General features: G+C 39.5%; 1 protein-coding gene across 1 annotated transcript in view; it reads right to left on the bottom strand.

Moving 5' to 3' along the window:
- Nucleotides 1–492: 492 nt before the first annotated feature.
- The window catches only part of LOC122790034 (P2R1A-PPP2R2A-interacting phosphatase regulator 1-like), an 849,731-nt gene continuing 837,943 nt past the window's right edge, over nt 493–12,280 (bottom strand). The window contains exon 10 of the mRNA XM_044057585.1: nt 493–1,866. Coding sequence (XP_043913520.1) covers nt 1,716–1,866 — 151 coding nt within the window. The 3' untranslated portion in view covers nt 493–1,715. The remainder of the gene's footprint in view (nt 1,867–12,280) is intronic.

Here is a 12,280-nt window from a genome sequence, read left to right as displayed (position 1 = left end):
GACTGACAACTGTGCGTGGATAGAAATGAGTGAAGTCTACGGGGGGATGATGCACTGTCACAGCTGTTATATTCCAACCTGCACAACACAACAAAAGGATTACAAAAAATGAAGAGTAAATGCACCACCAGAAGATTATATATTAAGCAGGGCTGTGGTGCTTCACGTTTATAATATACCAGTGACAATGAATGAAAAAAAAAAACGTTGGTAATAAAAAGTCGGCTTTATTTAAGAAGCCACACTATTAACTGCTACTCAGCAGCAAGTAACTTAAGTATATGGTTTTCACCATGGACTGAATCACTTACGTCAGTTTAAGACTGGCTTTCAAAAGGATATCCTCCATCTTTTGGTTCTATCTCTACATAACCTTCAAAACAGCTTGTATCTCTGTTCACATGTGAACCTGCACAGAAACAGTCTGCAGAGGGTTTTACCACTTAAAAGAGTGATACTACATTTATTTACAAAATGCTGCAATGCCACAGGTCTCTTTACAACTAATAATTTATTTAAACCAGTGGATGAAATGGTTTTAAGTATCACTATGAATTATACACATACAATACTAAAGTTGTCAGCTTGTATACATAATGAGCAATGTATTACAATATATATGAATCATACACTACCTTCTGTTACTTTACAATATGCACATTTTAGGAAGAGGAACTCTATAAACACTCCACAGGCAAAAAAAAAAAAAAAAGATAGCACAGGTGACAATATACCAGTAGTTATTGACCTGTAAAAGGTGCTTCTTGCAACAATCAAGACAAAAACAAAACAAAAATAACACTTATATACACATAAAGACAACTGGAACCTATACAAAGTTCTCTAAATCTTGCACAAAAATACTGATTTTTTTTTCTTCACCACAAAATATTGCCAGAAGTTGTGCTCATTTTGAAGCACAGGTTATGTCAACATTTTCAGAAAGGATACAGTTTATTAGTGCTATTATTAAAACAAAAGCTCTATGGTGTTTGTGCTAAGTAAAGCAGATCCTGGTTTCAATGCAATCATACAAACCAAGAAAAATAAGAAACTTATAATTCTGGTAAATCATATGTTGCACTTTAAATAACAGACAACTGCAAAATTAGCAATAGTTAACATTTCAAAAACAAAAAAAACATTTAAAAAAATATTACATCTAATTTAATGAGACCAACACTTTTTACACAATTAACAACATAATGACATATCAGATTTATGGTATAGTGCAGTATGCACGACACTGGATATACCTAGAATTTTGTTTTCAACTAGTTTAAAAAGGCAAACATTTAGTATATAAGGTGGACAGTCAGAGATATAATACAAAATGTTTCTGCTAGGACATTTTAACACGTCTGGGACAGTTGACATGGTCATCTTGACAACAGCAGTAAAACACTGGGGTTATCGAACATTTTTGGTGTACAGCATAGGGGTTCTACAATATACATATATATACAAATCAGGTATGCAGTCCATTTACACCAAAGAATGTGTTGTTACTATTCACCTTAGGGTTTTGTCTTCTTTGTTGAAATGTGCAGGTTTTAGGAAGAAATCCAACTTGGGCAGTACACACTTCATGAAACAGCTCTGCTTAGATGAAAGATCACAAATGTTGAAAGTGTCTGTTTAAATTATTTACCACACTGTACAATAAACAAAAGAAAAAAGCACAAAGTCCACTGCTGACCCAGGAGCAAATAGGGTCACTTAGGTGAAAGGTCATCTACTGGAAGAAACGAAGAGCATGAATCTGAAGATGTGACTGGTGAGTCTGTCATTGTGCTGACCTTTGCTGGAGAATCTGTGGAAGAACCTATGCTGCTGATACTGACATCTAGGATATCTGAAGACAGGCTGCAAAAGAAAACATGCAATCATCAGAAGTGTGTCATGAAAGCAAAAGTTTTACAAAGTCCGTTTAATAAGCTCACAAACAGAAAATAAGAGTTTGCTGGCCTTCAAACAGAAGGCGCATCCCTTCCTTAATGAAAAAAAAAAAATCGGGAAAGCTGATAAACTGACTTTTTTTTTAGTTTAGACACACTCACTAACTATAATATGAAATGTTTTAGTACATACAAAATGGGTGGCAGTAATGCAAGTTTAAGAGCTTAACCTCAAAAAATAAATGTTTCCATGGTTCAGACATTAAAAACTTAACAATGTGGTGCAGCTAAGTAGCATTTAAATCAGAGACATAAAAAGTGACAGCGGTTTGTAACAAGACCCAACATAAACCATCCAGATGCTACCTAGATACATGACAGACCAATTTGGAGGTTCATAAGTACATAGTAAGCAATCGGTATGCAGGCAATTACACACACAACCAATATCTAGACAGTGACCAAAGGTCAAAATCAAACCCTGTAGGTTGTGTCTGCGAGATAAATACATTAACCTTTTTGCCAATCGCCATACTCTGTGACAGCATTTTGGCCTTTCCTAACAATGGGTAGGATAGCTGTCATTTCTGTTATCTAATTTTTCAGTGTCAAGCATATTTTACATATCTTAACACATGTTGAGTGGACTCTCTGCAGTAGGTTGTTGTGTCTTTCGGCTTTTCCTGGTTAGGGGTCGCCAAAGCGGAACACCGATCCGCTAATGATTGGCAGTTGATTTTTACATGCCGAGTTGCCAGCCCTGACGCACAACCTTCAACGAAGGTTCGCCCATTTACACTTGTCTCCACGCAGAAGACGCTCTAGCTGAGAATCGAACCGGACAGCGTCTTACTGTGAGGCCACAACGCTACTGCAGCACCACCACTGCGGATACTCTCTGCAGTAGGTAACAGCTGTAATCTCATTTCTGTTGACTCTTGCATAGCATTTTTTTTCAGAGGTCTCATAACTTCGAGTATGTACATCACATCCCCTCCTGATGCATTCTGTAGTATCCCTGTATCAGAAGTGCACAACAGACTCTGTACTCTCTGGTTATGGGAATCAGTGAGTTGCATCTTTTGGACAGAATAAACTGCATAATGATAGGAGACTGTAAAATAACAGATATCTTCTTACTACACCAACTGAACTGAGAGGTCCCTCCTCCTTAATTGGGTTTTTCTTCTTCACTAATCAAATATTACAATTTCTTTAGCAAAATCTCATATTTGAGCTGGTCTGTGAGACTGACACACACACACACACACACACACACACACACACACACACACACACACACACACACACACACACACACACACACAGACAAATAAACACACACACACCTCGGATGCATAAGTATCCACACAGTCCATCAGTTTTCCTCCTAGCCACTAGCAAAAATGTTTGCTCAAGCCAAAAAATAAAAATAGACTTCACACTACTTAATAAGCAAAAAGCAAAAACCAAAAACTAAAGAAAACAGCAGATGCAGGGTGGTATCCAACAAGACAGAGCCTGGATGATAAGAAATCCTTTACTAAATCCAGTAGTCAAAACGAAGTACAACCAAAGTACAAATACACGTAAAATCACAATATAAAAATAGATAAAAGAAAAGGTTTGTGATCTGTTGCTTGTATAATAATTCTATACTGGATTTTAAGCATGGGCGTATCTTCGAATGGCCAAGGGAGGAACAATTAGTTAGACAGAGACAACATGTTCCAACATTTAGTAACAGTAATTTTAGTAATGGAAAAGTAAATCTGGAGACACGTAATATTAACTTTGTGGATAATTCACGTATTGAAAGTGAAGTTCAGAAACTCTCAGCAGAGCAGGAACTTCCAGGTTCTGACAACATTTTAACTAACACTACTGAAACATCTACTTCAGGGGCTATACCTAAATTAAAGGGTGCCCACTTACCAGTCACCACTACTATGCCAATTTTTCTGAAGCAGAATTATTATACAAGCAACATATCACGACGCCAAGACCAGAAGAGGAAAAACCTCCTGATGTGAACAAATCGTTGGTGGTGAATATATCCAGTTGTGTTTTAACAGCAGCCGAACAGTCAATATTGCAAAAAGGTTTGACTTTTATTCCCTCTTTTAGATCTGATTTAAGTGAATTTGTCATTGATCTAAAATGTTTTGGTCGAAATGTTACACTGAAGAATATATTTGGTAACAAACGGGAGCTCAACAAGAAACCAAGAAAACCTAGCACATTTGTACCTGTTAGCCACCTGACAGTTGAGTTATTTACAAGATTATGTACCAATGAAGTAGAGAAATTGCAGTCGGATCCCCGTACCAAACATTTCAGTAACATAACCTCAGAAGAGAGGGAAGCTATTCAGCATTTACAACAGAATAGAGAAGTTATATTGAAACCAGCAGACAAAGGTGGAGCTATAGTAGTTATGGATTCATCATGGTATTTCAGTAAAATGGAAGAAATGTTAAAGGATTCGAAAACTTATACTGCTGTTACACCTTTGGATGTCAATCGAGCTATACATAAAGTTATATCATATCTACATAATATGGTTTTACAAAGGCAAATTGATTTAGATCTATTTAACTTCTTAGCTGTCACCAATCCTACAGTTCCCAGTATTAATGGCTTACCGAAGATAAATAAAAAGCTTCAAGATCCACCATTACGTCCTATTGTTTCCGGCCAAGGCTGGATTACAGAAAATATGTCTATTTGTAGAAAGAGAATTGAAAGACATTTTAAAGAATCATGGTACAGTGTTAAGAGACACAGATGACTTCCTTCATAAATTGCATCCAGTGATGGAAGCAATAATGGATAAATCTAGCCTTCTTCTTACCACATTAGATATCAATAGTTTTTTTACTACCATACCGAATGAAGCCGGTATAAATTCAATAAGAAGACTAATATCTGTAAGGAAGAATGCATTAGAGACTCAAACTATTCGTGACCTACTTGAGTTGATTCTGGAGAATAACTTTTTCTTATTTGGTGAACAAAACTAGTTGCAGAAATGGGGGGTTGCCATGGGCCCCTGTGCCAATAGTTATTCGAACCTAGTTTTAGTTCAATGGGAGTTGGAATTTGTTTTAAATACTGACAACCCATGGTTTGATAACATTCTGTACTATTGGCGTTTTGTAGATGACTTGTTCATCTTACGGAAAGGAAGTACAGAGCAATTTCAACTCTTCCATAATTATTTGAATACAACCACCTCGTTCTTGACTTTTAGCTCTAACTATTCTAAACACACAGTAAGCTTTTGGATGTTAATGTTATGCTCAATGAAATAGGAGAACTAGAAATCGAACTACACAGGAAAAGTACCTGGCGTAACCATTATCTGCTGAAAAGCAGTATGCATCCAAGACATATTTCCAGAAACATTATGAGAAATTAAACTAATAGGATTTATAAACGTTGTAACCGAGAGGACACACGTAATAGAGAGGTGAGTCTTTTACAGGAAAATTTGAAAGAAAGAAGCTAAAAGGGGAAAGACGAGGTTACCAACGCAGGAAAAGGAAGATACGAAGAAGGATAAAGATACACTGACCAGATTTGCTCTAACTTATAGCACGGATAACTATCACATTCAGCACATAATCTAACAGTTTTGGCCGATTTTAACGCAAGATTCCCAGTTGAAAGATATAGTGGGAGAAAGACCATGTTTCTGCTACAAAAACAAGAGGAATCTGAAAAGATTATTGTGCACAAAAGACAAAGCGGATTCAAGGACAGAAGGGGACTTTCATGTGTGGCAATTGCAATATTTGTACTCTGATAGATAGTAGCAACAAGTTTGAGCATCCAAGAATGAAGGGACTTCATATATTTGATGTCAAAGCAACCTGTGGGAGAAAGACCACATTTCTGCTACAAAAACAAGAGGAATCTGAAAAGATTATTGTGCACAAATACATAAAAGATGAAGCGGATTCAAGGACAGAAGGGGACTTTCATGTGTGGCAATTGCAATATTTGTACTCAGATAGTAGCAACAAGTTTGAGCATCCAAGAACAAAGGGACTTCATATATTTGATGTCAAAGCAACCTGTACCACGAGCAATGTTGTTTATCTGGCTACATGTAGATCATGCCAGTCATTTTATGTAGGCAAAACAAACCAAATGCTTAAGAAACACATACAGAGGCATCAAAGGGACATTGTGAACCAAGATGTTCACAATGCCCTAGCTAATCATGTCAGTCAGCATAAAGATCACTTGTTTTCATATAAAGCTATAGAGACCATACATATTGGCCCAAAAAAGGGGATATTGAGAACATAACTGAACTTAGGGAAACCAAATGGATAATAAACCTTAGAGCTGATCAACATCCGGGGTTGAATAGTGTTATACCATTGAAACCTGTCTTGAAGAGATGCAGATCGACCATGAGCTAACGAGATCATAAGTGATGAATGATAAATATCTAAAGTGACATGGTTGAATCTTAGTAAAATCTCCTATTGATCTTGAATGGATGGGATGAAGTCAACAATTTATACATATTGATCTTGGATGGATAGAATTAAGTCTGAAACTTGCATACATTACTATAGTGAAATAACATACTTATTATTTTGCTTTATAGAGCATTTATGTCCTAATGGAAGTTTGATTAAATTCGATTATGTTAGTGTCAAGATTAGAAGATTTGATGCTGTCGACATATGTATGCCCATATCTTTCCTGCTCTGGTTTCATCAAAACAAAACTGGACAGTATGATAAACATCTGAACAGAGATGGTGGAATTTTAGTAAAAGTTCCCCATTAATCTTGAATGGATGGGATGAAGTCAGAAACTTATATATACTGACTTTGGATGGATGAAATGAAGTCTGAAACCTGCATACATTGCTAGAGTGAAATAACATACCTATACTCTTCTCAGGAAAAACTTATAGGCAGTCACCATGTGAATTTATCGAGGTACAAATGTGGCCATGCAAGACATGGAGCCTTGACATTTATTGTCACTTAGTAATTGTCCTGCTATATTCCTGTCTTGGGAATTGAAATTTTAGTAATGACATCGCCTATTTTTTATTGATAGCGATGCTTACTATATATATATTATTTTTTTGTCATCCCCATCACTGGACATCAGATATATGTGAAAAACTTCTTTTGGGTTAATTAGATAAAAGAAAAGAAGTTTCATAATAGGAATTTATGAAAGTCAGCAGATTTGCTTTTTGCCGCACCTTGGAAGCCACTATTGTCTACTTAGATCATCTATTTATTGTTCGTGCCATTTTTCCTCTATTGAATATTAGAAATATGTAAAGAACTGCTTTTGGGATTATTTGACAAGTTTTTCAATAAGAATACATGAAGGCTAGCAGATTTGTCTTTTGCTGTTTCTTGGAAGCCACTATTGGCTGTTTAGTTCACCTATTTTGCATATTCTGATTCTAATACATTAGTGTGAGGCATGCTTCTAAGTATGCATGAAAGCTAGCTGCTTCATCTGTTACTTCTTCTGGAAGTGCTATTGGTTACTAACATCACCTACTTTGCATATTTCATTAGTAGTGAACATTAGCAAGCTGTGTGAGGCATCCATTTAGAAAATAGGATTGTTAACCTGGTTTATGCAAATCAGATGGAGAAATCCAAACATGGATTGGCTGGAACCTTGGTGTTGATATTCTCATTGGGCGAATAATTCTGACTGGCTTATACATACAGATGAATGTCCCATTTGATTATACGATATGAAGAACTATTCGAAAGTGCTTATCGTTGGACAAGGGACTTAACTTTTATTATTTTTGTTCTTATTTTGTTTTATTTCATTCTGTTCATTAAATTCTGGATTTTAACAGAACTTTTATTACTGGATTGCACATACAGTTTATTTGCTTTTCAGCACAGTGTTAGCCTGGGTGAACCAGCTGTCTTTTGGTTTGTGGATTATTTATTGGACAGTTCACCGCAGCAAAAGGGAATATCTCTTCATTTTTTGCGACATTCAGGGTGTCGACCACTACCTTTCCTATCAGGGAAATGTGAAATAGTGAGAAAGTAATGTTCCTGTCTATTGCTAATTGCTAGCTGAGCACTGCTTCTCTACACAGGAATGGGTGGAGATACAACCTTGTGCCCTCCTAGCTAACACTGGTATCAGATACTGGACTGGTTGTCTGACTAAATAAAAGACCTGGAACTAGATTCTTCTGCAAAGCCTTTGGGGCAAGAAATACTGCCCTCAGCTCCAAATGGGTGATATGCATCTTGGTCAACGGAGGAAGCACATTCTCAGAAATGTATGGGAGATCAGGTGAGTTGCCCAGCCCACAAGCAAAGTATCTAACAACAGAAAAAGGGACAGGTCAGGATGTCAAAAATGACTAGAGAAAGCTGAAGGGGGGCTACTATTCAGCACTCCATGGCCCAGTAAAAAGAAGTTATGTACTTACCATAATGTTCCATGTTTTAGTCCATCTCACCTATATTCTTGCTGGATGGGTTCGAAGCCGATATTCGGCTCCGACTCAGCCTATACTAAAGCTTGAGAGCTTTTTACTGGCTTGAGGCTAACCCCTATCCCATGGTGCCTCACGGCAATTCCCCAGATCTAGTTTGCAAGAAAGTAATGAATACCTATCCGGTAATAATAATAAGAAAGAAGCTGGAAAATACAGGAAGGGATTAGAAACATAATCCATTCCAGGTGGACAATAAAGAGCAAAGTCAGGCAACCCCAAAAAAAGGTCCACTAGATCCCCCAGAAACAGGAAGGGGGTTGGAGGGAGGGACGCAAGAATATAGGCGAGATGGACTACAAACATGGAACATTATGGTAAGCACATAACTTCTTCATGTTATGTAGTCCTGTCTCGCCGTAATTCTTGCTGGATGGGACAGGGTCCCTAGCACCTCAAGTGAAGAGACTCTTCAGCACAGTGGACCCAAAGGATGACCTGTCCCGGGAGGCCAAATCCAATTTGTAATGAGTGACAAACATATGTGGTCTTGCCCAAGTAGCTGCTGCACAAATAGTATCAACTGGGAGCCTAGATCTAAAGGCGCACAAAGTAGCTATAGCCCTAGTAGAGTGACCTTTAGCTTTTAATGGTAAATGTCTCCCAGCTTGTTGATAAGCAAAGGATATACAATCTGAAAGCCATTTTGAAAGAGTAATTTTTGAAACAGGTAAGCCTTTTCTTTTGTCAGAAAAGGAAACAAAAAATTGATCAGATTTCCTAAATTTTTTGGTCCTGTGTATATAGAATCTGAGTATCCTGTGGACATCTAGCTGGTGAAGTCTATATTCTGATTTATTAGGGTGGTTTGGAAAAAAACACAGGTAGCTCAATGGTAGTATTCAGGTTGTGTTCTGAGTATACCTTAGGGAGAAAGGAAGGGTTTTGTCCTACGAGAGACTCTATCCTTGTGAAAGATAATATAAGGAAATCAAATAGGGCTTGAAGTTCCGATTCGCTCCTAGCCGATGTTATCGCTACCAAGAACAGGGTTTTCCACGATAACAATTTTAAGTCTGACGACGAGGATAGTTCAAAGGGTGCAGACATCAAAGATGAGAGGACTAAATTTAAGTCCCAGGGTTCTAAAGGTTGTTTTATTGGGGGCTTAAGAAGAACTCCGTTTAAGAAGGCTTTACAAAGGAAGTGTTGCATGATTGGATTTCCCATGAAGCCAAAATGAAAATTTGAAATGGCAGCTAATTGAACTCTAACTGTAGTGGCTGCCGCTCCTTCATGAAAAATTGTTAAGAAGGATAAAATGGATTATAAAGGAGCTGTATATGGATCTAAGCCCCGGTTTGTAGCCCAAAGGGAAAACCTTTTCCGTTTGCTAGAATACAGTTTCTGAGTGGAAGGTTTATGGGATGAAATTAGGATATGTCTAACCGTTGGAGATAAGGGAATGCACCTGGCTATATGTGGAAATGGAGCAGCCATGCTGTCAGTTTGAGGGTGTGGATAGATGGGTGGAACAATCCCGACTGATGAATCAGGAGATCTGGAGATGGATCCAGAATCCATGGTTCCTCCAAAAGGTAGGGCCACAGGAAAGGAAACCAAACTTGTCAAGGCCAGTAAGGAGCAATGAGGATCAAGGAACTCCTCAACTGTCTTGCTTTCTGTATTACTTTGGGTATGAGTGGAAAGGGAGGAAAGGCACAGAGACGTCCTGGGGGCCAATCGTGAACTAGAAACTAGAGCATCCCTGGGTGACATCCCCGGATGGGGAATGAGGGCAAAGGAGCTGCTACATTTGGTGTTCCGGTGAGTGGCAAATAGATCGCAGCAAGGCTGGCCCCATTTGTGAAAGATCTCTTTCGCAACTATTGGATTCAGGGACCACTCGTGAGGCCTCAGAATTGCTCGGCTGAGTTTGTCTGCTATTACACTGGATTTCACTGGGATATGTGTTACTATCAGGAAGCGCTGAGTATCCATCGCTCATTTCCAAACTCTTAAGGCCTCTTTGCAAAGCGGGTAAGACTTGGTTCCCCCTTGTTTGTTTATGTACCACACAACAGACATGCTGTCTGACTGAATCGCAATCGTTCCAGTGGGAAGGGAGCTGTGAAGTGCTTGCAACACATATAGCACCGCTCTCATCCCCAGAACACTGATGTGTAAGTGGTTCTCATGGTTTTGCCAAGTATCTTGGACTGTCTATCCCAGATAATGTCCTCCCCACCCTATCTGGGAAGCGTCCGTGGTCAAAACTGCTTTCTCTTGGGGAAGAACAAGTGGACGACCTATGATAAGTTGTTTCGTGTGTAACCAGCATGTCAGATCCCTTTTGCATGCGTTTGTTGTTAATATCTGGTGAGATAATGGAAGGTCTTGCATCGACCATTGTGCAAAGAGCATCCATTGGAGAATCCTCACATGTAGACGAACAAGAGGAATTAATAAGATGGCGGAAGCCATAGTCCCTAGGACTTGAAGGACTACTCTGGCCTGGACTCTTTGTCTGTTTAATAAGGATCTGATCTGACTGCGTAGAGATTCCACTCTTTCCTGTGTTAGCTTTACTGACATGGTGGTTGTGTCTATTTCTGAGCCTAGATATACAACATGCTGAGAGGGAGATAATACTGACTTTTGCAAGCTGACAGTGATGCCTAGGCTGGCGCACAAGGATAGAGTCTCGTCCCTGATCCTTATGAGCTGATGCTTGGTGGTAGTAGTGAGGAGCTAGTCGTCTAGGTACGGAAACACCTGGAATCCTTGACATCTCAGGTGAGCCATTACCACTGCCATGCATTTGGTAAACACTCTGGGGACTGTAGTGAGGCCAAAGGGCAGTGATCTGAACTGAAAATGGCTGGCTACCAGCCGGAAGCGTGTCTCCTGGAGCGCCTGTCCATTTTGATGTGGTAGTACGCATCCTGGAGATCGATTGAGCACATCCAGTTGTTTTTCCCCCCGATAAAGGGAAATATCAACTGCAGAGTGACCATTTGGAACTTTGATTTTCTTACATGCTTGTTGAGTCTGCTGAGCTCTAGAATTGATCTCCAGTCCCCTGTCTTTTTTGGAACTAAAAAGAATCGAGAGTAAGTCCTGGATCCTACTTGCTCTGTGGGGACTTCTTGGATGACTTTTTTTGTAGCAACGAGATGACCTCTGATGTTGCACGGCCTAGTTGGATGGGTGGTACGTCTGGAAAAGACCAGTTTGTTGGGGGTTCGGAAATAAAGGGAATCAGGTAACCTCTGGATATTACTGTGTGTACCCAACGATCTTGAGTGATAGTTAGCCAGGTGCTTGGGTACAGCGATATACGACTCCCGACTGCCTCCAGAGATGGACAGTTGGGAAACCCCTCAGGGTCAATGGAAGGGACGATCAGAGAAAGCTTCTCTGTCTCCCTGATGTTGTGGACCTCCTCTGCAGCAAGGGCGGCGTCTACCATTATATCCTCCTCCTCTGCCCCTGGGGGAAGGTTGACCTTGTGCCTGAGGAAAACCTTTTTGGGATTTGCGGAATCACATTTTCCCTTCTGTATTACCCTCGGGATAGGGTCTGGACGGGAGCGAGAAACGGACTCTAATGGCAGATAAGGTTTTTCCTTCCTGCTCGCACCTATTCAAAGTCTCTTTCACTTGGGGTCCAAAAAAAGAAGAACCATCAAAGGGAACGTTAGTGAATGAAGACTTGAAGGATTCTGTAAAATTACAAAGACATATCCACGAATGTCTCCTGCTGCGGCTGCCCTGCTCGCTCCATCTGCCGCATATGAGATCAGCCTCATGGAGGAGTTAGTTATGGAAGTAAAAGTGGAGAGCTGCGTGGAAACCTTGTCCATGGAACCCGGTGCTACTGAACCCTGGAGGGTATATCCTAACTCTTTCAGGAGATC

This window comes from Protopterus annectens, chromosome 15.part0 (genome assembly GCF_019279795.1).
Source record: "Protopterus annectens isolate FY-2018-M chromosome 15.part0, PAN1.0, whole genome shotgun sequence".
In the NCBI taxonomy this organism is placed as follows: Eukaryota; Metazoa; Chordata; order Ceratodontiformes; family Protopteridae; genus Protopterus; species Protopterus annectens.
This window is presented reverse-complemented; position numbering and strand designations above follow the sequence as displayed.